The 25,033-nt window shown below is 40.0% G+C and overlaps 1 protein-coding gene across 1 annotated transcript; it reads left to right on the top strand.

Moving 5' to 3' along the window:
• Window positions 1-517: 517 nt before the first annotated feature.
• Window positions 518-18,417, top strand: LOC117905964 (protein FAM91A1-like). The gene is made up of 7 exons (XM_034818863.1): window positions 518-741; window positions 998-1,156; window positions 1,530-1,647; window positions 2,142-2,238; window positions 4,717-4,823; window positions 17,931-18,053; window positions 18,181-18,417. Exons 2-7 carry the CDS (start codon window positions 1,029-1,031, stop codon window positions 18,352-18,354), a joined length of 747 nt encoding a protein of 248 aa, XP_034674754.1. The 5' UTR covers window positions 518-741; window positions 998-1,028; the 3' UTR covers window positions 18,355-18,417.
• Window positions 18,418-25,033: the final 6,616 nt, after the last annotated feature.

Here is a 25,033-nt window from a genome sequence, read left to right on the forward strand (position 1 = left end):
GATAACTAAGATTTTAAATTTAAAAATAAAATACACTTAAGTGGTATTTGTTTTTTAATTAAATAGATAAAACCAAAATATTTGACTTTTTTTATTAAGTTAAAAATATTTTATTGATATCAACCAATATAATTAAAATAAACTTGTTATTAATAAGTTTAATATAATTATGTTGGTTGATGTCAATGAATTACTTTTAATTGAATAAAAAAATCAAATATATTTAATTTTTTCTATTTAATAAAAAAACAAATATCATCATAGTTTTTTATATTTAAAAAACAAGAAAAAGTTAACATAAATATTAAATTGGTAAATATTCGGAAAGAAAATTTATTTTCATCTTTTTTTTTTTTTTCTTCGAAAGTGTTTTGGCTCAAAACTCCAAAATTGACATAACGTAAGGTGATAAACGGGAAATAAAATAAAATCATGCTGCTTAAATGCTTCCTACGATGGCCAAAACGAAGAAAATATAAACGACACCGTATTGGGTTCGTGAATTGGAGAAACAATAATTTCAATGCCAAGGCTTCAAGAGAGAGAACAATCCCCCATGCCCCACTGTGGAGCAAGTGCAGCTAACCGGAAGGGACAGGTGAAACGAAGCATGTAACAACGACGTCGTTTCAATAGCTGGATATTTGGAGAACAGGTCCCACTGAATAATTTTCTCCTCCAATTCCCAGATTTCCAAACAAATTCCAAACCCTAGTTCTGATCCAACTCCCACAAATCCAGGTAAACTCGTTCTCCCTGGATCATATTTTGTTGCATCTGATAATGCTCAAATGTTCAAGCACTGTGGTCTTCCGACCCGATCCGTGATCACAATTCCGAAGTCAATGCCCATCGTGTTTGTTTAAACTCACAAAACAAAGAAAATTCTCAATATTCATTGCGTAGTTGAATGTTTTGCGTTTGTTCCTATTTATAGATCTGCCATATTGAATCATTTCTAAAAAGGGATCACTTAATGTGCCTGATTTATTGGCAGTGAGCGTATTAATATAAAGTGATTGGATAAGATGCAACGCGTTCCGGCAACAATAGAGGAACAATTGATTTTGAAAGCAATTAGGGAGGAAAGCCCTTGGGAGAACCTTCCGAAACGGCTTCAAGCAACTATAGCTTCCAAAGAAGAATGGCACAGAAGGTTACATATTTTATTTGTTTAGACACTGTCCTCTTGTTTATGGATTCACAAGGGACTGTACTGGTAATAGTTATTTCGAATTGAAACTAAACATGAAATGTTGACCTTTAACATAACTTATGAGTACATGCTTTAATCCATTGCTTCGCTTTGATGAAGTTGCAATCTCAACCCACCTCAAATATTCTATGCCTTTTGTTGGTGTGATGGTTGGTCTGCTTTGTCAAGTTATGCAATAAGTTAAATCAACGCTTAGATGCTGGATAAACAATTCCTAGATCTAAGTAATAATTCATGGAGTCGGTCGAGTGTTTTTCCTTTTTACCTTTTTTAGTTGGTTTCCACCTGTGAATATAGTTTGTATTTTATGCAGGATAATTGAACACTGCATAAAGAAGAGGCTCCAATGGAACTCTTGTTTTGCCCGTAAAGTATGCAAAGAGAGTGAATATTATGAAGAAATGATGCGTTATTTGAGAAAGAACCTAGCAGTAAGTACTATACATAAAATCTTTCTTTTTCTTGTATTGCTGTGTTGTATTTTGAAAAAAAACGAATTTCCTCTTATTAAAGCATCGGCGATAATTTTAATTAATTAATTATTTATTTTTGGAAGTTGACTCAAAACAATGTGGGATATGAAGTTCCAGCATCTGTATCTTTCACAAATTTTGGCTGAAAGAGTAACTTGCACCCATAAAATCAGTAATAAACTACTAGATATGGATTTGTGAGTATGTAAGCACTAGATATTTATTCATGTTAAAGGGCCGCTTTTGTTCTGTCATTTCCTTGAATGAATCTATGCACAAAAGTTCTATTTGATACCCAGTGTATCTTCTTAATTCATGTTATGCACAATAAAATTGGACATGTAGCTACAGTGTCCAAATAATGCTATTGTCTATTTTAAAAAATCTTGGGACAAATGCAATTTACTTGTTGATTTTCTCTTTTCTTTTTTTTTGGGTTTTCTTTTTTGCAGCTGTTTCCTTATCACCTTGCAGAGTATGTTTGCCGTGTAATGAGGGTATCACCTTTCAGATATTACTGTGATATGATATTTGAGGTTATGAAAAATGGTAATAGGTTGCTATCTTTTAACAAATGCAATATGACTTTACAAATATATGAAACTGTTATAGTTGTCAAACTATCCGTGACTTGTATTTACGGAGAAATTTTACTGTGTTTAATCTCATGCAAACTGTTAGTTAATCACCTGTCTAATAATGACTGTTTTGTAGCTTATCTTTTACTTCACTACTTGATCAATGCACTCCTGTTAGTCACAAAATCTCTGATTGAACCTATGTTTAGAGGAGCTGAGGTGTTAGCGCGGTTGGCATATTGTGTTTTAGTGTTGGGACTATAAATCGTTGCACTAGAATGCTTTTGCAATTTCTTCATCCATCATAACCAAACTCTAGGAGACTAATAGGAAATATTTATTCTATTGTTGCAGTATAAAGAATTGTGTACTTCTTGGAATGATTTCTCATTCTTTGTAGAAATTGTTGTTTCTCATAAAAATTTAAAGGCAAAAAAATTATAGTCATTTATCATTCATTGTCCTTACATCAAATATCTTATTAATAGGCTTTAGAAGCCCCAAAAAAAACTCAATTTACTATAAGAAAAGAAACTCAAACTGCACAGTAACTTATTAGAAATTCTAATTCTTACCTAAAACTGAATTAAAAAATAGAAATAATTGTTTTTTTTATTAAAAAAATCAATATTTTTTAAAAGGTAGAAATATTTTAGATAAAAAATTTTTTAGAGAACAAATAATTTTTAGAAAATAGAAATTTTTAAAGAATGGAAAGTCTAAAAGCAAGAATTTATGACAATAAACAAAGAAACTTCATAAGTTCTATATAGCACTTAAACTAATACTAAATTTGACTAAATTAACTTAGGATCTCTAAGTTATTTTTTTCTTTTTCTTTTGTCCTTTTGTAAGTGAACTTGGAAGGGCTCATCTTCATTGCTTAGGGAGGATGATTATGTTGGCCTTGGTTGTAATTCTTTAACAAATAAAAAAAGAAGAAATAGTACATTTGAGTATGGGATCAAGTATCTTCAAGGAGTGGCATGAGAACTTGCATTTGATGTGAAGATCTAAGTTTTCTTTATTAATTTTCCTCTTACCCTGTTGTACCAAATCTTGAAGCATTATAGTAATATTTACTATCAACCATTTGGCCTATTGTTTGTCCCAAGTATTTCCTTCTAACTGGCGCTTGGTTAAACTAGGCAGTTTAGTTGTAGTCATACTAGAAAAAGCACAAATGTTTGGATGGAAAAATTTCTCGTGTTTTTTTAATCTTATTGAGCACAAAAATAAGCCTTTTACGTTAACCATTTGTGATCTCCATTCTTTGAATAAAATTGTCTCTTATGATTATTGACTTCGTATCTTCTTCAGTCTCAACTGGTTGCCACTGTCATTCCATCATTCCCTTTCTCTTGATAGGGTAGGTGCTGCTTATTTGATGAAAATTAAGGATCAACTATTTTTTTTATGATGAGAAAATTGATGAAAGAAAAAAAGCTACAATGAGTACTAGTGTACTACCATTCAAAAAGGTATTTAAAATACACTCTGAAAGCCATAATTTCTAAATCACCAATAAAAACCAGAGTGTTGATAAAAGATCTACTATGCGGTTTCAAATCTCATTATTTTGATAAAAGAATTGGTCAACTAATTATAGTTGCTACCCACTTCCACATGGATGATGTTATGGCACACCGAGTCAATACATCATCCTTGGTTTATAAGATCTTGCAGTCTAGATTCTTTTAATCTTGTCAGGGGGAAGTATCAATGTAATTAGATACTTTGGCATTTGAATTCTTTCCAAAATTTTAAACCCTTATCTCTTTGTTTTGTCAAATGCTTATATGCTAATCTACTGTGAAAAAACAGAGATTATGTTTGCTAAAATACCAGAGTATGACATAGGTCATATCATAACAGTATTTTAGGAATAGAGAACCAAAAACAAAGCAAAAGTTCTTAGAAGTAAACTTTTGTTTATCCAAATGTGTACAAAGTACAAACCTTTTTGGTTGCTGCACTTAAAACAGAAAGTTCGAGTTAAGCTGCTTGTTACCACTTCCTAGAAATCCTTTATAAGTTGTTATTTCTTTGAACCTTAGGCATTGGTGTTTTTGATGCATATTTCTCATACTCATGGTATTCTTGCTCATGGCATGTTCTATGCCTGGTGGCATATGCCTATTGCTTGTTAATGTAGAGTAGGGTATGTACAGCATAGGATTTACTGATATACAGGGTTTAACTTGATTATGTTTCCTTAAACAGACTGTTTTGAACTCCTCTTGCAATTTGATTTTTATGTTTGTCTTGTCCTCATTTATTTCCTTGTTCAAAACTATTTTTAGTCACTGTTTATTGGATCCTTGTTATTGTCATTTCACACAACATTCCGCTTTAGAACTTTTTTGTGCTTGATGCATCTATGCTTTCTTTGATTGCTTTGGATGTAAATTGTCTCCAAACTTTCTTATGCATTTTGTATTGCTTGCAGAGCAACCTTATGACAGCATTCCAAATTTCAGCGCTGCTGATGCACTGCGGCTTACAGGAATAGGAAGAAATGAATTTATTGATATCATGAATAAATGCAGATCTAAGGTAGTGGACAAGTGCACTTATATGCTTCTAGACATTGATAATATCTTTTTTTTTTTTTGATAGGCAAAAGAGCAAAAGATATATTAAAGATCCAATTAAAGAGACAACTAAATAATATCTTATTTAGTTCATATGCTTGTATATATGGCATATTATTAGCCCTTGAGACTCAGTTCAAGTTGGAAGGGGTTGGGATAGTGATCTGGGAGGTTCCAAGTTTGAGTCCCAGTAGGGATAAAAGAGAGAAAAAAGTTTACCTATAAAAAAAGGATAGTGTTTATGTTAATACAAGTCTAACATAAATTGTAATAACCAACCACTTACTATGACTAAACTTTCCTGAAAAAATTGAGTAATTTTAATAAAAAAAACTTTCCAAATTCTGAAGGAGACTTAAATAACCAACCACTTACTATGACTAAACTAACGATTTACAAAATTCTCCTTTTCTTCCTTTCAAGAACAAACTTTTTTTTTTTGATAGGTAAAGAAATGATTGTATTAATAACGCCTATCAAAAGGTGCACAAAAGTATACATGGTATATACAAGGTGCCAAAGGCCAAAAGGGCAGAGAGGGCACAAAAAAACCACTCTCGCCTTACTTAGAGTTCAAACAATCACTAAAATCCATCAGAGACAAGGAGTACTCTTCTATGCATACCCTAATCTAGGCTCTCTTGTTTCTCTACTTCCATATGGTCCAAAATAAACACAAAGGAGTTGCTCTCCACGTTTTCTTTCTCTTCTTCTCTATAAAGGATACATCCCAACTTTGAAGGATGTCCTTGACTGAGGATAACATCACTCATTGAACACCAAATAGATCATAAATTAACTGTTGCATGACGACTTTGGAACAATGAAGGAGGATATTATCTACCGTTTTTTCCACTCCAACCCCTCCTTTCTTGAATAGATTGTAGATGTTCATGCTCATCACGTTGCCTCCATGTCGGAGACAGCAGGGCAGTCGTTACACCATTCCCGTCCATTGTCTTTGAACCAAGACTAGGCAATTTTTACCCGCAGACAGTTGAAATCATGGCTTTTTCAAATTTTACCTTTAGGAATTGAACTCATAGAACGATAGTTTTAGTGGTTGCTGTTTTGCAGATCACCAAATGGTCCCTGCTAAAAGATTTTACCAAGATTTCAAAAGGTCAAGTTGAAGAAACTAACTGGCAATATCTGAAAGCTTTACATCATCTCTTGAATTTTATTTTACAGTATGATTCAATGATTTCTGGCAGCGGACCAAGCAGCCACCTGGTCAATCCTGTAGCAGTCCAGTCCAACTAGCTTTATTATTCCTTTTTCCTTGGTACCCACAAGTAACTTGTTCTGGAATTAACCTAAAATTTACGTAGAAGAATCCATGGAGATCATGACAAATTAAAAAAGTTATGGTGATTTGCATGACTCGGTGACTTTCTGTATATGGAGGCATGAACTGTTATGTGTTTCTTTCCTTTCTTTATATGCCATAGCTGTTTCAAAAGAGGCGCGGGTGGTGGATCTTTGGGATCAGACAGGGGAGAAAGTCATTGGAACCCTTGTTTTTCATGACCTTTGAATGATTGGGAAGTGGACAACACGATGGTGTGGATAAATTTGTACAATAATAAGTTCTCTGTTAAGTATTTATATGCCACTTTGGAATCGGGGAGTCTAGTTTCATTTCCAAAGTGGGTGGTTTGGAATTCGTGGGTTCCTTCTAAGGTTGACTTTTTTTGCGTGGAGCCTTCTTGGAGCAAAGTTTTTTCTTTAGATCAAATTCAAAAAAGAGGTTGGTTTTTGGTGAGGTGTTTTCTTTGCAAAGAAGAGGAGGAATCCATAGATCATATCCTCCTCCATTATTCACTGGTTAGGATCTTTTGGTAGTTGCTGTTTGATCTTTTTGGTGTCCATTGGGTGCAAGCTGCTACTGTTAAGGAGGCTTTTTTAGGTTGGCATGGTTATTTGTGGGCAAAAAACGTAAAAAGGTTTGGAGAGTAGCTCCATTATGTATCTTTTGGACGGTTTAGAAGGAAAGGATTCTCCGGTCGATAACGAGAAGCATTCAACTATTTTTTTGAAGATGTTCTTCCTTAGAAATTTGTTTACTTGGGTAACGCAAAACATAGAAATAAATTCTATGTCTTTACTTGATTTTGTTGAGTGATTGGGTTCTTGTAAAGTGAGGGTGTTATTTCTTTCTCGGTTTTTGTGCTATTAGGCACTATTCATATACGTCTTGTGTACTTTGGTACGTCATATTGGCGCTTTTTATTTTTTAATGAAATTGGTTTTATCTATAGAAAAAATATATATAGAGTTTATTTGGTTATCAAAACTATTGTTTAATTACTCAATGGCAGCCTTTTTTAAGGTTGAGTCCACGAGCCACACTCTCCAACCTCATCATCTGCCACAACTTTTGTTTGACCATCTCCCATGGTTGATGGCAATTGTTTTGGTATTTCATATTTTATTACCAAATTGTTGAAGAACTCAAGCCATACTCTTCAAAACATGAACTTTGATTTTATCATTATCAAAGGCGACATTTGCCATACGATATTAATGAAAGGGGAATCCTTTAGGCACACTGTACTTCTTCTGTGGTCCTTTAATGTTAGGTTTGAAATTGGGTCTAGAATTTTACAACAATATTGGAGAAGCATGGGATGATAGGTGAAAGGTGATGCGATCTACCATTTTCATAGGCATTTCTTGTTAAATTTTTCCCAACCACTCCTTAGTTAATGTTTGAACACTATGTGCTTTTGGGGGGGTCAAAAATGAAAAGTGTTATCTCAGAATTTGGTTCTTTCCTTAAGGAACAGTGAAAATTGCCCTTCCACTTGAGTTTAAGAAACCCAATACACCTCAAATACTCCATAGAAGACATGAGTAGCCAGGGGCTGCAGCTACGTTGTACTACTATGTGATTACTTTGGAACAATGAAGGAGGATATAATCTACATTTTTTCCTCTCCTTCACACAAAAAGCCCCTTCTCGGCAACCTCCTACCCCTCCTTTCTTGAACAGACCTTAGAGGGTCATGCTCATCACATTGCCTTCAGCTTAATTAGGTTTGCTCTAGGCACTTCACATTGCTCAAGAACACTCTTTGAAGTTTACCACTATACTTTGCCTTCCTTTGTGATTCCAAGCAGAATGAGGAAAAGATTGGATAAGTATCAATGCAACTTTTTGTGCGAGGGCTGGCCTTTTGAGGGGAAAATTCACTTAGTGAACTGGACTTCCATATGCTCCTTAAGATCTTATGGTGGGCTAAGTAGTGGAAATCTTTCGATACTTAACAAAGCATTGTTGAAAAAATGGTGCTGGTTTTTTTTATAGAGTAAAATAACATTTGTAGTAGAGTCATTATTAATGAGTTTAGGGAGGTGAAGAGGGTTGGTGCTCTAGGATGGGGAGGGAGATATATGGGACAAATCCTTGGAAAGCCAGTAGCTAAGTATCAGATCACTTATTTGTTAGAATTTTCCTTGAGATAGGCAAGGGGACGACCAAGTTTTGACTTGCCGTCTGATGTGGGAAGTTGGCATTAAAGGATTGTTATAGCTTTGCACAAAGATGCTTAGGTTGTGGATCGTTATAGCTTCGCACGAAGATGCTTAGGTTGTGGATCGTTATAGCTTTGCACAAAGGTGCTTAGGTTGTGGATCATTATAGCTTTGCCTATATTCAGAAGGAAGTTTCAAGATTAGGAATTGATATCAATGGAATCCCTTTTGCAGCATATCTATCCATCTACTATTAAGCAAAATTGTTAGGATATGATGGTGTAGTGGGCAATTGTCACACCCCTGGGAATCACCCAAAATTTTTCACTGAGTGTACGGTGCTAAGACACCTTTCTTAGCCAACCTTACCCCTAAGCTTTTATAAAAGCAGTGTAACCAGGCCAAAGCAATTATGGGAATGCTTCCCAACTTGTGTTATTCCAATCATCTACTAGATACAAAATCGTTCCAAAGTGTCTCAACACTTTGCAAGAGTCAGAGGCTACAATGCTTACACCCTAAGCATTCAATAGATACATACAATACTTTGTCTCAAGGATGTAGGGGGGTTTTTATAAGAGACACCCAACCTATAGTTACCTTTCAAAGTTTAAACTAGGGAAGCCTATTGGTGGTTACATAACCACCCATAACCACCCAGTTGGAGACACCCCTCCGAACTGAGGTGTCCCTTCGCACCAGCCAACAACTTCGTAGCTATTTGCTAGTTCCCTGTTGCTAAGTTTAGCTACTGCTTCCAATAAAAAAAAAGCTTAGCTACTGCCATCCAATAAAAAAAAAAAAAAAAAAAAAGTTTAGCTACTGCCATCTCATGTGCTGCATTGATCAATCCTGCTGCCACTAGCCAACTCCTGTTCCTTCAAACCCTTTCTCATTGAGCCATTGGTGAGTCTACTTAACAAGATGCCTCCTCCTCGTAAGGTGCTTCCTGTGAACAGGTGCTCATCAAGGTGTCTTTGACCAAGCTCTCTAAATCAGCAATGTGCTCTCATCAGCTGATCAAGTGTGTTTGGTGCATCAATGTGCATTCCCCACATTGATGCTCGGGCCCATGTCATGTCAAGGTGCCAATGGCCTAGGGCATGCGATAGTTTCCTCTGTCAGTCAAGGCTCACTGTTACCTTGTCCATGCCATGCACTATCAATCTTGCCCGTTGCCTCAGTTTCCCACCAAGCCACTGATTCACAGCATTGTGCCATGGCATTGCGCCCATGGCTATTGTATCCCCTTGCACAGGGTATTGTGCCCCTGTGCCATGCATAGACGTCATGAATTTGAGTCGGCCACATGTTTAGTGCCCCATTGAGCCATGGCATTGCGCCCATGGCTTCTCGAATCGGCTCAGTGCATGAGTCTTTTAGGTGCTCTCATGCCAATGCAGGGAGGAGGTAGTTCGCACCAGGTCCTATGTCGTTGTGGCCTCGAGGTGCATGCCACATATGTCGTGGAGCCCATGTGTGCGTGCTAGTGTGCCTTCCAAGTGTCTTAGGCACGCCCAAAGCCGTGCCATGGAGCCCTTTTGGTGCAGCCAAGGCTTGGCCTTGGTGCCCCCTTGAGTCACCCACCTCCTCCTTAAAGAGCAATACAAACCATTCTCAAGATGTCCGGAGGAGACATTAGACCCCCTTGAGGAGACATAATAGAATATTAAAATAAATAATATTTATATTCCATAAAAACCTCACCCTTCATCTGCATTGTCACCAACGTGCCTTGTGTGCAGAATGTGCGCCAAATGTGCGTGCGGGTGCGGCCTGGTGTGCGTATGGGCGCGACTTTGTGCGCATGTGGGTACGAGACAGCTGTGCGTGGGGCGCGGGACTAGTGCGGGCCTGCCTTGTGCCTGGTGCTCGTCTGGTGCACACCAAAACCTTCAAGCTTTCCCTGCTTCTCCACTTGGGATCCTCATGGGTGCAAGGCCTAACCATGAGGCCTTTTTCTTCGTCATTGGGTCAAGAGGCTAAAGGGCTAACAAACCCACCCCCGCTTACTGAAGTTGACGCCCTCGTTGACTGCAAGTATGCCTGAATCGCCTCCTCAAACTGCCACAAGGTAACATATCTCTTCCAAGTAGTTTATGATTTTGAAGTCCTTTTCCACTGAACAAGAAAATCGGTTCGCCGATTCTTTCTGCTACGTCCCATGGTCCTATGATCCAAGATCTTCTTCACCTCTTGATCAAGTTGTTTCATGACCAAGGGAGGGGCTCGCTTTGTCTGCACCCTCTTTGTGTCCGGGTCTTCATAGTATGGTTTCAGGAAACTAACATGGGAGGTCGGGTAAAGCTTGATCATTTCTGGTAGTTTCAACATATAAGCCACCCGCTCCACCCTTTTTATCACCTCAAATAGTCTGTCATATTTAGGAATCAGACCCCTATGCCTTGTTTTGTTGCTAATCTTCTTCCATATCTGAGGAGTCAATTTCAGGAGGACTTTGTCTCCAACCTGAAATTCCAAGGGTCGCCTATCATGGTTTGCATACTTCTTCATCCATTTGACTGCTTTTTCCAAACTGTCTCGGGCCTCATCGAACATCTCCTATCGAGACCGAGCCAACCTGTATGCTGTAGGGTTATTTCCTCCTGTCTTTTGCTTAGCTACCTCCAAAGGCATCCTTGGCTGTACCCCAATAGCCAATTCAAAGGGACTCATCCCTGTTGCCAAACTCCTCTATAAATTGTAACATAATTGGGCAATGTCAAGTAAATCCACCCAGTTCTTTTGTGTTGCTGTCACATAGTGCTGGAGATACTCCTTCAATAAGACATTAATCCTCTCTGTCTACCTATCAGTCTGAGGATGATTGGCTGTAGAAAACTTCAACTTTGAACCCAAGAGTTTGAACAACTTAATCTAGAACAGGCCTGTGAACTGTGTATCCCGATCACTCACTATGCCTCAAGGCAACCCAAAGTGCTTCACAACATGGCTGAAGAACAACCTAGCCTCTTCTTTTGTGGGACATGCATCAAGATCAAGTATAAACATAGAGTATTTAGAAAATCTATCTACAACAACAAAGATAGATTTGAAGTCACAAACCTTTGAGAATCCGGTGATGAAGTCCATGGAGATGCTTTCCCAAGGCTTCTCTGGAATGATGGTGGGGGGTGATGCAACAACCTTACAGCCTTTTTCCTCTCGGTCTTGTCCATTTGACAGACTAGGCAGGATCTCACATAAGCCTGTACATCCTCACTCGTCTTTGGCCAGTAGTAGGATTTGGCAAGCAATGCCAAAGTCCTTTCTTCATCGGGATGGCCTGCCCATCTAGCATCATGAGTTTCCCGCAACAGTTCCTTCCTCAAGCCACCTGTAGGGACTTACCACCTTCCTCCTTTAGCCACAAGGAGGTCTCCTTCAAGCCAATACCTCCTGATTGCTCCCTCTTTGACTTGCTGTCTTAGCTTGCTATAGGCAGCATCAAGCTCTGCAGCCTGCTTGATCCTTTCATTGAAGTCAAAGATGACTTTTTAGAGGGCAATGATACAAGCAATCACTTCCTTTTTGCACAAGGCATCAACCACTGTGTAGTGTCTTCTTGGTTGATGCAGCCATTCAAACATGAAGTCAGCCAGGAACTCCTGCCATTGAGCCTATCTGAGACTTAGCTTCTTCTGTGTTTTGAAGAAGGTGTTGGTCACATTGTCAGTGACCATTGTGAAGATGCTCCCAAGCAGGTAATACCTCCACTGCTGTAGACAATGAACCACTACAGTCATCTCCTTCTCGTGAGTGGAGTATTTTTGTTCAACACTATTCAATTTCATGCTTTCGAACGCCACAAGGTGCGCTTCCTGCACCAAGACCCCACCCAAGGCCTTATTTGAGGCATTTGTTTGGACTTCAAATGACAAGTGAAGATCTGGCAACCGTAACACAGGCTTAGTGGAGATGGCTTCCTTCAGGCCTTTAAAGGCCATCTGACACCGCATGCTCTAGTCTCACTTGTTGTTATTTTTTAGTAGGTCAGTGAGGGGAGACACCATTTTTGAGTATCCTTTGATGAACCTTCTGTAATAGTTGGTTGGATCGAGGAAGGATTGTAACTCTGTCAACTTGCTAGGGACTAGCCACTCCTTAATAGCTTGCACCTTGCCTTCATCCATTTTGATCAAACCTGCATTGATCTTGTGTCTTAGAAATGAGATTTACTCCTGAGCAAACTCACATTTATCTAGCTTTACATAAAGCCTATGCTTTCTCAGTCGTTGGAACTCCATCCCCATAGGTTTTTCATGTTCTGTTATAGTCTGACTACACTACAATATCGTTTAGATAGACTACCACAAATGCATCCAAGTAATCAAACAAGACATCATTCATCAAATTACAAAAAGTAACAAAAGCATTTGTTACCCTAAAGGGCATTACCAGAAACTTGAATGAGCTATACCGAGTTACGCAAATGGTTTTCTCCTCATCTCCTGCTGCAATCCACACCTGCAAATAGCTTGATCTCAGATCTAACTTAGTGAAGTATGAAGTTTTTGACAATTTGCCAAACAACTCGGCTACCAGCGGGATCGAGTGTTTGTTCTTTATGGTGACTTTGTTGAGGGCCCTGTAGTCCAAACATATGTGCAAAGAGCCATCATGCTTTTTCTAGAACAACACTGGTGCACCATATGGAGCCCTCGAGGGTTGAATCAGACCTACATCCAACAACTCTTTCAACTATTTGCATAGTTCCAGTAACTCTGTAGGGGACATTCTGTAAGGGGCTTGAGTTGGGGGTCTTGTTCCAAGCAACAGTTCTATCTTGTGGTCAATGGGTCGCCGGGGTGGCAACTCCTTGGAAAGTTATGTAGGCATCACATCTTTGAACTCCTTAAGAATCTTGACCATCGAATCAAGGAATTCCATAGACTGCCCCTCCTTGATCTTGATCAAAGCTGCAACATAGGTCTCTTGACCCCTCTTCAAACCCTTCTTTAATTGGATAGCAGATAACATCTCAAGCTGACCCTTATCGCCATTGTTTGCCCTTAAGGCCTGCACAAAGCAGGGCTGACTTCATTTAATACCATCAAGCCATTAAGATGCGGGATCAAGGCCACCTTAGCCTTCAAGAAGAAGTCTATGCCCAAGATTAGATTGAAATTGTCCAAGGGCACACAGAGTAGGCTGCAAGTGCCCTTCCAATCACCAACTTGCACAGTTCTTGGCTATACCATGGATCTTCTGGGCTTTGCTATTGACTATTTTGATTTGACTGGTGTCATCTTCCAGTTTCAATTCCTATTTGGTTGCCTTTTTGGTGGCCACAAAATTGTGAGTGACGCCACTATTCACTATAGCCTTGACTTGCACACCATTCACAACTGCATGCACATGCATTAGTGACTTTTGGACAGGAGTCTCACCATGAATAATATTTAAGAGTTGCAGTAGGTTGACTCTAGGAGGGGTCTCTGAGTCAGAATCTCCCTTGTCGTCTGCAATCACAAGGGTTGAGAGTTTCTCTCTTTTTGGGGCAATCCTTGGCTCTGTGTGGGTCATTGCAAATGAAGCATCCTGCCATCCGGGTGGTTTGCTACATAAATTTGGTGGTCTTCTCCGCTGGTTTGGCCACTGCATCACCCTTCCTATTCTGTTTCTTCCACCTTGACTTTCTAGAAGTCTTACCCTCAGTCTTAGCCTTTTTGCCTCTTTATGACTTAGATTTTTGCGTAGGGGAGATGGTGCCACCCATCTTATAATCCACTAAGCAATCTGTTGCAGCCATGGCAGCAGGGAGATCATGAACCCCTTGCCTCCGAAGTTCAGTCTGAGCCCATTCCTGCGGTTCAGACATGAAATTGAAGAGTTTGTCCTCTTCTGTCATGGTTTTAATGTCTAACATCAAGGAACTGAATTCCTTGACATATTTCCTCACGGATCCGGTGTGTCTTAGTCTCTTCAATGACTTTCTGGCCACCCAAGCAATGTTGGTAGGGAGGAACTGGTCCTTCAACTCCTTCTTCAGAGTCTCCCAAGTGGTGATTTGGGGCCTTCCAGACTTTGCATCATTCGCCACCAGAGTTTTGCATCACCAGTCAGATACATACTAGTAATGAAAATTTTCTCACCATCAGAGACGTGAGCAGCCTTAAAGAATTGCTCTATGTCCCATAAGAAATTCTTCAACTCCTTTACATTCATGTTACCATTGAAGCCCTTAGGCTCTAAGACCCAGATTTTGGGAGGGGCTTCAGAGCCTGAGGAGGATCCCTGCAACACTGCCTTCTTGAGGACTGCAATGTCTTCTCCATAAGACTGTGGGGTGCCTTTGAAGTCATCCATCAGGGACTGGATATCTGTCTTCAAACCAACAACCTTCTCCTCAAAGAATTGATCATGTGTCTCCAGCAAACTCCTCCGCACTTGGATTTCCCCCACAGTGTGCTCAACCCACGAGGCCACAATGCCATCCTCACTTGGCCATTCTCCTAGCACTTCTTCCATCCGAGCAATCCTTTCCCGCAAGACTTCCGTTGCACTACCACCAGCCATCTCTGGTACTTGCTTTGATACCATTTGTCGCACCCCTGGGAATCACCCAAAAATTTTCACTGAGTGTGTGGTGTTAAGACACCTTTCTTAGCCAATCTTTCCCTTAAGCCTTTATAAAAGTAGCGTAACTAGGCCAATGCAATTATGAGAATGCTTCCCAACTTGTGTTATTCCAAAGATACAAAATCGTTCCAAAGTTTCTCAACACTTTGCAAGAGTCGGAGACTACAATGCCTACACCCTAAGCATTCAATAGATACATACAACACTTTGTCTCAAGTATGCAGGGAGGTTTTTATAAGAGACACCCAGCCTACCTGCTGGTGGTTATCTGGAGACACGCTCCCCTCCGAACTAAGGTGTCCTTTCGCACTAGCCATCAGCTTCTTAGCTATCTACCAGTTCCTTGTTGCTGAGTTTAACTACTACCATCTCATGTGCTGCACTGATCAATCCTGCTGCCACTAGCCAACTGCTATTCCTTCAAGCCCTTTCTCATTGAGCCGTTGGTGAGTCCTCCTAACAAGATGCCTTCCTCCACCGTAAGGTGCCTCCTATGAACGGGTGCTCATCAAGGTGTCTCTAACTAGGTTCTCTGAATCAGCAACGTGCTCTCATAAGCTGATCAAGTGTGTTTAGTGCATCAACGTGCCTTCCCCACACTGATGCTCAGGCCCATGCCATGTCAAGGTGCCCATGACTTAAGGCATGTGATAGCTCCCTTTGTTAGTCAAGGCTCACTGCTGCCTTGTCCATGCCATGCACTAACAATCTTGCTCGTTGCCTCAGTTTCCCACCAAGTCACTGATCCACATCATTGGGCCATGGCATTGCGCCCATGACTATTCTATCCCCTTGCATAGGGCAGTGTGCCCTTGTGCCATGCATAGGCATCATGAGTCTGAGTTGGCTGCATGTCTAGTGACCCACCGAGCCATGACATTGTGCCCATGGCTTCTCGAACCGGCTTAGTGCAGGAGTCTTTTAGGCGTCCTCGTGCCAGCTCGGGGAAGAGGTAGTTCACACCAAGCCCTGTGTTGTTGCGACCATGGGGTGCACACCACATATGTCGTGGAGCCCATGTGTGTGTGCTAGTGTGCCTTCCAAGTGTCTTAGGCACGCCTAAGGCCGTGCCATGGTGCCCCTTGGTGTGGCCAAGTCTTGGCCTTGGTGCTCCTTGAGTCACCTACACCCCCCACCTTAAAGAGCAATACGGGCCATTCTCAAGATGTCTGGAGGAGACATCAGATCCCCTTGAGGAGACATAATGGAATATTAAAATAAATAATAATTATATTCCATAAAAACCTCACCCTCTGTTTGCACTATCACCAACGTGCCTCATGTGCAGGATGTGCGTCAAGTGTGCGTGTGAGTGCGGACTGGTTCACGCGCAGACGCGGGACTAGTGCGCGCACGACTTGCGCCTAATGCTCGTTTGGTGCACATGTGGCCTGCGTCTGGTACGAGCGCGACTTGCATCAGTCTTCTCATTTGGCTTCTTGGGGCGTGAACCACCAAAGCTTCAGGTTTTCCCTAATTCTCCACATGGGATCCTCATGGTTGCAAGGCCTACCCATGAGGCCCTTTTCTCCGTCATTGGGTCAAGAGGCTAAGGAGCTGACGACAACCAAGAAGGCCATTCTCTTTGTGAAGTCCTTTTTATCTTTTGCTATGATTTGGGGACTTGATTTTACTTTCTTCTAAAGAAATTTGGGCTTAAGCTGCTCATTCTAAAGTGTGACTTGGGGGTGGTTCTAGTGAATAGATATAGTATGTGCAAACAAATAATAACATCCTCATTTATGTAAGAAGTTTATGATTTTTATTGTCCTCCCTTTTTGGGTATGATGGTGGACTCTCTTTAAACGGTTTAAGGAACAATTGCTTGGATGGCATAGTAGTTTTGTGGGAAAGAATGAAGGAGTTTTGGAGGATGACTCTTCTATGCTTATTTTGGTGTGTATGGAAAGAGAGAAGTAGGACCTTTAAAGGTGTTGAGCAATTGGAAGGAGCATTGACAGATCAATTGCTTTCTTTGAGGTGAGTGGAGATGGTAACGGTGGTCTATGATGCTTAGATCCTTGAATTTCACCTAACGTACTTGTGTCGACATGACATGACATGGTTGTGGGTATTCAGATACTCCTATTTTGCTTTGGGTGTGGCTGTTTGATTTTTTCATTGATATTCTCTTATTCTTTGAATTTTCTTAGTAATAATTACATTTGATAAAAAGAAGAGTTAATTGAAAAGTGAATTTTTGTAAGAATATTTAGGAATATGAGGAAAAAAGGGGATTAGAGGATAAAGATGAGAGTTTTAAAAAGGATATCTTCCCTTCCGATTTTTCTTCTTTATCTATCAAAAAAATCTTCACTTCCAATTTATTTTTAATTAACTTTTCTTTTATTATGCTGTATCCCAATACTTGTGTCCTTTTTTTGGATCCCTTTTAGCTAAGTCCCTGTATCCTAAAATTTGAGTTGTGAAGGATCAAACACCTAGACACATACGCATATCCAATGGGTCTCATTCTTCTTTTCTGGATTTGATTGTTTGGATAATGGGGTAGGTGTCATTTTGGCCTATTGTACCTTTTCTCTCTCTAATGTTGTCGGGTGATGTGCTTTGTAGAGTCCCCATGTACAAGGGTGCAGCCCCTTTTCTGTTAGGTGCTTTTCATTAGTATTCTATTTGCTTATAAAAAAAAAGGAACGAAAAAAGAAAAAAGAAAAAAGGATAGAAGGCGAAAGCACCTTGTAGGAAGAGAATCAAAGCACAGAAGGTACAAGAAAAGGAAAAGCACAAGGTTGATCATTAACTTGGATGAACTCCTTTGATCTTGCTAAATTATTCTGTTTCTTGTGTGGCTGTGCCTATCATAAAAGAAGGGGGAAAATCCAGTTTCTGGAGTTTTGCTGTAACAGTACTTGCTGGCATCATTGATTCTATAGCGTGAGGATTAATTTAGAGAACTCATATGTTTAAGATTTATTTGCAAGTTATAATATAGAGGTGGACTATATTTATTATTTCTTACCTATCATTTACTATTTTTGGAGCTGTCCAGAAAATTATGTGGAAGCTGAATAAGTCAATCGCTAAAGAACTATTACCCACACAGCCTGTGGACTTTGCAATTGAACCATGGTGGGGAGTATGTCTTGTCAACTTTACCTTGGAAGAATTTAAGGTGAGGTGATTCATGAAGTATTGAGTAAAGGATTTGCTTATCCAAATGAACTGCTTAAGATTGTATTCAAATGCTTACAGAGAGAGTTTGTGATTTGTTCTAACTATATTTTTCCTTGTTACTGTAGAAACTCTCAGAAGAAGAAATGGCGACAATAGATAAAGTGTGTAAGGAAGAAGCAAACTCATTTGTCCTTTTTGATCCTGATGTTATAAAGGGTCTTTTCCGACGGGGATTGATCTACTTTGATGTCCCTGTTTATCCTGATGACCGCTTTAAAGGTAATTCACAAACATGCTGAATTTTCATGCCAAAGTCTATCTCTGGTTGCTTCTTCGTCTGAACCATCTATATAACGAGTTCTTACATTAGAATTTAAAATGTATATTTTATTTTTTGAAACATACTATTATTCCATAGTTTTGATTGTTTTATATACCAATTATCTCTAGATTGACATTTTATTAGCCTAATATAGGTAAATGGTTTTATCAATGTTCTAGTCATTAATCATTATGAAGCATGAGAGATATATATAATAGATGCCTCCTCCAGTTCTCCCTCCCAAAGAGCAAAGGACAAAATATTCAATTGCTCGATCTCTTTTATCAATATTTCATTTTTTCTTTCCATTCCTTTGATATATGCCATTGATACATTGGTGAGTCAATTTGGAATATGTGAACTACAACATTTAGAGAAAGGATTTGCTAGATACAATATGAACATCTTCCTTTTATTTTATCTGTAGTGGTTAGAAATGCCATGTGACCCATACATTAGTTCTTGCCATAAAAGTGGCCCTTAAGGCTTGACTCAAGTTGTAAAGAGTTGGGGAAAGTTTGTGGAAGGAGGTTCCAAGTTGAAGTTCCAATGAGAATAATAATTTGCCTATCAGAAAAAAAAAAAAAAAATGTTCTTGTCTTAACAAGTTAGATGAGGTCATTTGGGCTGACATCTTTGTGGAATCGGCATTTGATGCCGTTTGCTGATGATATTTTGGTTTTTTGCAAAGCCAACGAGGACCAAGTGACCTTTTGGAGTTAATTACTTATGTGATTTGAGGCTATATCAAGGCTGAAAGTTAACTTGGATAAAAGTGAGCTGATCCTAGTGGGTAATGTGGAGGAGTTGGTTGCTAAGCTTGGTTGTAAGGTGGGAAGTTTACCCTCCACTTACTTGGGGATGCCATTGGATGCTCCCTTCAAGTTTGTGGTAGCTTGGGATAAAGTGAAGGAGAGATTCGGTAAAGATTGGCTATGTGGAAACATCAATATATTGCTAAGGGAGGGAGAATTACTTTGATTAGAAGCACATTGTCCAGCTTGACTCTTTACTTCATGTTTATTCTACAATTGCGAAGGGTGGTCAAATTAAGGTTGGAGCAGATTTAGAGGAATTTCCCATGGGGAGGTGGGGCCTTAGATCGGAGATCTCACTTAGTAAGATGGGCAACAGTGTGTCTTGATAAGGGAAAAGGGGGTCTGGGGGTTAAAAGCCTTTCTATGCTCAATAAGGTCCTCCTTTGTAAATGGAGTTGGTGCTTTGCGAATGAGAGAGGAGCCTTATGGAATCAAGTAATTAGGGGGAAGTATGGGGAGGAACAAGGAGGGTGGTGTTCTTGGGATGTAAGAGAGGGGTATGGTGTAGGGTTGTGGAAAGCAATTAAGAAGCTTGAGCACATCGTTAGTAGTAGACTCTCCTTTGTGGTGGGGAATAGCCAAAGGGTGAGTTTTTGGAAGGATGTTTGGTGTGGGGCTACACCTTTGTGTGTTTCTTTCCCTTCCTTATTTACCCTTGTTGATCCCAAAGAAGCTTGGGTGAAGGATGTTTGGAATGGGTCAGTAGGGGTGGGGAGTTGGAGTCCTCGCTTCACTAGGTCTTTTAATGATTGGGAGATGGATGAGGTGGAGGACCTTCTGTTATGCTTGTGTGGTCAGAAAGTGATCTTGGAAGAGGAGGATAGGGTGTGGTGGATGAAAACAATGTTAGGAGTGTCCCAAATTCCTAATTAGTATAGATTCCTTTTGTAAAGAATATTATATAGAATATTTCTAGGTTGATATATTATTGTAATATTAGACTTCCTTATAGAATAAGGAAGGTTGTTGGAAATATCTCTATAAATATTCTAGGTCATGAGGGGAAAAAGTTATGAGATGGAGATGGGCATGTAGAGACTATACAAGGTGGATAGAGATGTGAAGAAGAACGGGAGTACCTAGTGGAGCGAGATGACTCGTAGTAAGGTATGAATACAAGGAGTGGGGAAACATGGGATGTTTCGGGAACCCAATAATTGTATCTGGTTCTGTCCTCTGTAATATTCTCTATTGTATAATGGAATCATTATCTCTCATTCGTGGACGTAGGCATGGTTGGCCGAACCACGTTAAAACCTCGTGTACCGTATGTGTGATTGTTTTATCTTTGTGTTCTTGAACTAACATTGTTGGCATCAAAGCTTTCGTTGGCACTACAAACAAAGGATGAATTTTCTCGGCAAAGTCACTTTACAAAGCCTTAGAGCCGGGCTCTTCAGTTTTGTTTCCAATGAAGATCATTTGGAAATCGTGTGTGCAGCCAAAAGTAAGCTTTTTTGCATGGGAGACAACATGAGGCAAAGTTTTAACCTTGGACCAAGTTAAAAAGAGGGGATAGGCTAGCAAATAGATGTTATTTTTGTCAAGCGGATGAGAATCCATTAACCACCTCTTTCTCCATTGTGAAAAGTCAAGGGCATTGTGGGAGATGCTCTTCACTCTTTTTGGAGTGTCTTGGGGTGTTTCCTTCTTCGGTTAGGGAAACCCTCTTGGGTTGGAATGGATTCTTTGTGGGAAAAAAACGTAAGACAGTTTGAAGAGCGGGTCATTTTTGCATTTTTTGGACAGTTTGGAAAATAAGGAATAGAATCGCCTTTGAAGATGATGTGCTGTCCATCCAAAGGCTGAAAACTTCTTTTCTTTACTCACTTTGGTCGGAGACTAAATTGTATATAAAAGATGGTCCATCGACCTTTTTTGAGTACATTGATTGGGTGGGTTCCCATTGAGGAAGGGGTTGTTTTTTGTATATTTTTGTGAATGGTTTTTTGTTTAAGTTGTTAGGGGGTGAGTGTTTTCCTTTCTGTTTTGTACATCTTGAGTCGCTATTTTAACGCCTCTTCATAATACAATACTTTTCCTTACTTATCAAAAAAAAAAAAATGCCTTATCTAATCCCAGCTTAGTTACTCTAGGCAGCAAGTCATTTAATCTATATACTTGGAATTATGGTCAGGTTCTTCTCAAATTGGTTCATATAATCTTTTACCAAAACATTTCTAGGAAGATACGTTTTTAACTAGGCATCTTTGTCCACTTTTCTATGGTAACATTGTCTAATCTTTTGATTGTCTGTTATGATTTAATTTTTTAAGAAAATGATGGTACTTTGGAACATACTTATCAATCAATTCTGTATTTAGAATATTTTCTTTATGGATAAAACCAGACCACTAAAAGTGCTAAAAAATGGGTTGGAACCCATGTACATCCGAAGATTACAAAGCAAAGGCTAATACAAACAAAAGAAGAAGGTAGTGCTGCTGCCTAATTTCCTAATTTAATGCTGATGTATATGTGAAGCAATTTTTTTAAAAGGTTGAAGGCGGTCTTGATGTGTTTTGCCCAAAGGAGGAAAGACATGGGATAAAGCTTAAGTCTTAACTTAAATAAAATAGATTAACAATTTTTGATAGGTAAATAAAGAATGTATTAATTGTTTTTTTAAAAAGTGTACATGATGTATACAGAGCAACCAAAGAACAAGAAGACGCGAATACACAAAAACCAACAACTGCACCCTATGAAGAGCCTAACCAGTTCACAGAATCTAATAGTGACATAGAATCATCCCCAATATACAATCTAACCCACTCCCAAAAAAGATACAAAAAAGAATTTTAATTGTTTGGTGTAAGCTTTCACAATTCTCAAAGGCTCTCCTATTACCTTCCCCCCAGATGGATAAAAAAGGCATAATGGTGCAACCTTCCAACCTTTTTTTTTTTTTTTGGCCAACAAAGGAACCTCCCCAACTCCCAAGCATCATCCCTCTCATTGAGGGGTGCATAACTCACTGAACATCATAAAGTGCAAAAATCAACTATCACAAAATCCGAGCTTTCTAACAATGAAGGAGGATGTGATCACCCATTTTTTCTTTTGGTTTGCACAAATAGTGTCTATTAGATATCCTCCAACTCCTCTTTTTGAGTTGATCTTGAGTCAAAATCTTGGCTCAAGTTGCTTCCCAACCAAAAAATTAGCTCTTACAGGAGCCCAGGAGTTCCAAACTAAACCATGAGGGAAAGACTCTGCTCTCCTACTTGCCAAAGAGGAGGATAAAGGTTTAACTGAAAAGTCACCATTCTTTGTTTCCAACCATACCATAATATCATCAGTACCTAAAGAGATTGAATAATCATGCAACCTCCCAAAAAAGACATTTGCTTCTTCCAACTCCCAGTCATTCAGCTGTCTAATAAACCTAGGACCTCAACTACTACCATCTCAAGCATCAACCACCCAAACATCTGTTGGAAAGGCTATAAAATAAAGATCTAGGAAAGAATCCCTCAAAGGCATATTATTGCACCATTTATCCTTCTAGAATTTCACGTTGTTCCCAAACTAACCTTAAAGCTTGTTTTATCTCTAAGACCATTTTCCCATAAGAGCTTTGTTAAAGATCGAAAGGTTTTTAAAACCCATGAAAAAAAAAGAATATAAAAAAAAAAAAAATACTAATAAAATCACATGAAAGTTAGAGGATGATGAAGGTATTGGTTGAGAGGAAGACTTTCCTGATCAGGTTGGAAGGCGAGCAAGGAGGCGAATGGTGCTCGATAACAGAGAGAAGTAGAGGCTCTGTTTTCGCATTAGGTTTTGAAAGGGAAGCTGTTGGGTGGTTGGTTGATTATTTGACGAAAGCTTTAACTTTGAAGAGTCACATGGGGTTCAACAAAAAATTCAGAGGAAAAAGCAGGGTGCATCTGATGGAAGTTGGCTTCAACAACCATGGAAGGTTTATTAGGATCTCGGAGTTTATTACCAACAAAAAGCCTTCCGTTCTGATCATTCCTGAGGGTGACAAGGGCAGAGGTTGGGAGAATATAAAAATGCGTTATTGTCTCTGTTGATGCCCCTTATCCGAATGTAACAGAAAGGGAAGGAATATAAGAGGGGAAAGCTGGCCTCACAAGTACGAAGGATCGATGCACAGATCATTTGCGAAGGTAGTCAGTGATGAAGGACCAAGAGGAGGTGGTCTAGTCCCAATTGGGAGATGGGCACGAGCTGTGGTGTGTGAAAGCAAGTTTGACAGGGAGAATTGGGCTGAGGTTGGAAGATCAGTGGCGAGAAGCTTAGGGAAAGAAAGGCGTTGTAACGGTATACCCATTTCAGATAGAAATGGTGTTTTCTTTGTTGAAACAATCGAGGAAGCCATATTTCTCCATGATTGAGGATGATAAGGTTGGGGAAAGGAACTTCATCCAGTTGCGAAGATGTCGCCGAAGGAGAACGCGGAAATAGACGGGAAGTTTAGAGAAGGCTGGATCGAATTAAGGGGGCTGCCATTTCACCTATGGTCGGAGGTACACCTGAAGAAGATTGTGGAACAATGGGGACAGTAAATGAAATCGATTGGCGCACGTTGAAGCTGTTCGATCTCAGAAGGGCGAGGTTAAAGATCACAATGAGGGATAGGGCAATCCTTCCAGCTCTGATAGAAGTGTCTGATGGGGATTGGGTGTTTACAGTCGTCGTCGTAGTGATCGGAGATGAAGAAAGAAGGAGAGGTGGCGAAAAAGGTGAGTCGACTCGGGTGGCTGTCGCTTCTCACTCGGGGACGGTGGAGGAAGACGAGGGGAGAGTGGAAGATCAACGGCGGAAGAGATATCGTGTCGGGGAAGACAGCAGACAAAGAAAGGAGGGAGAAAAGGGTAAGGCCATGCTTACTCAGCCGGCAAATGTGACAAGGGCTACCAACTCCCGTCTCAGTCGTGTTTGAAAACAGATGGATGGACGGGATCGAAGTAGCAGAGAAAAGTGGGCCGGAGAAGACGAAGATATCAACGAGGTGGGCTGTCGGGCCTGTGAGAGAGGGCCCAGTCGCTGGCAAGGCCTGGGCTAAAAGTAGATACAAACGGGCTGCAAGCTTAAAGGCCCAATGGGGTTGGGCTAACCCAGAAGGGTTCACTCCATTTGAGTCTGGGGCTCCGTTACGCAAGGAAGAAGACTCGTCTTCTGCAAACGAGAAGGGGAAATCAGACCCCGGACTCCTCGAGGTCCAGTCAGAGCAGGATAGCGAAGAAGAAGGCGATGCAGGTTCAAGGAAGCTGTGGGCAACTTTCTTTCCCCCAAGCTCAGAGCACCGACGGGGATTACGGTGCAGCAGCGAACCCATTTTGCGCGGAAAATCAAGGTGGATAGTGAAGAGGACTTAAGGGCAGAAGATTCAGGTGCCGAATCTCAGCGAAAAGAGATTTAAGTGCAAGCTCTCTTTCTCTCCTCGATTTCCAAGGATTCACAAGAAAAATTTAGGGGAAAGGGCTTCGGAGCCGAGAGAGGAAGAGATTTCGAACAAGCTTCAGCTGACGAAGATATGGAAGGATTTTTGGGCCGAGTGGGGTCTGTTCCTCGTGGCTCAGCAGCCATGGTTATGCCTTCTTCGCCAGAAACCAGAGTTAAAGGGCCTAACTTGTTGGGGAATTGTGGTTCGATGGTTGTGGAGTCTCTGGAGGTAACTCCTTCACTTTTTCAGTCTTCACAGCAACTTATTCCTCTTCTAGTGGCTTCACTAATTCCCTCTTGAACCCTTCCGTCCCCATTCTGAGTCCTTCTACCCCCATTCTTCCCGTTTTCAGTTTCTCAATCTTTGGCTCCTACGGAAAACCGAGTAAATTCAAATCTTTTTTCAAAAGAGTCAACGATGCT

This window comes from Vitis riparia, chromosome 18 (assembly GCF_004353265.1).
Source record: "Vitis riparia cultivar Riparia Gloire de Montpellier isolate 1030 chromosome 18, EGFV_Vit.rip_1.0, whole genome shotgun sequence".
NCBI classification, from domain to species: Eukaryota; Viridiplantae; Streptophyta; class Magnoliopsida; order Vitales; family Vitaceae; genus Vitis; species Vitis riparia.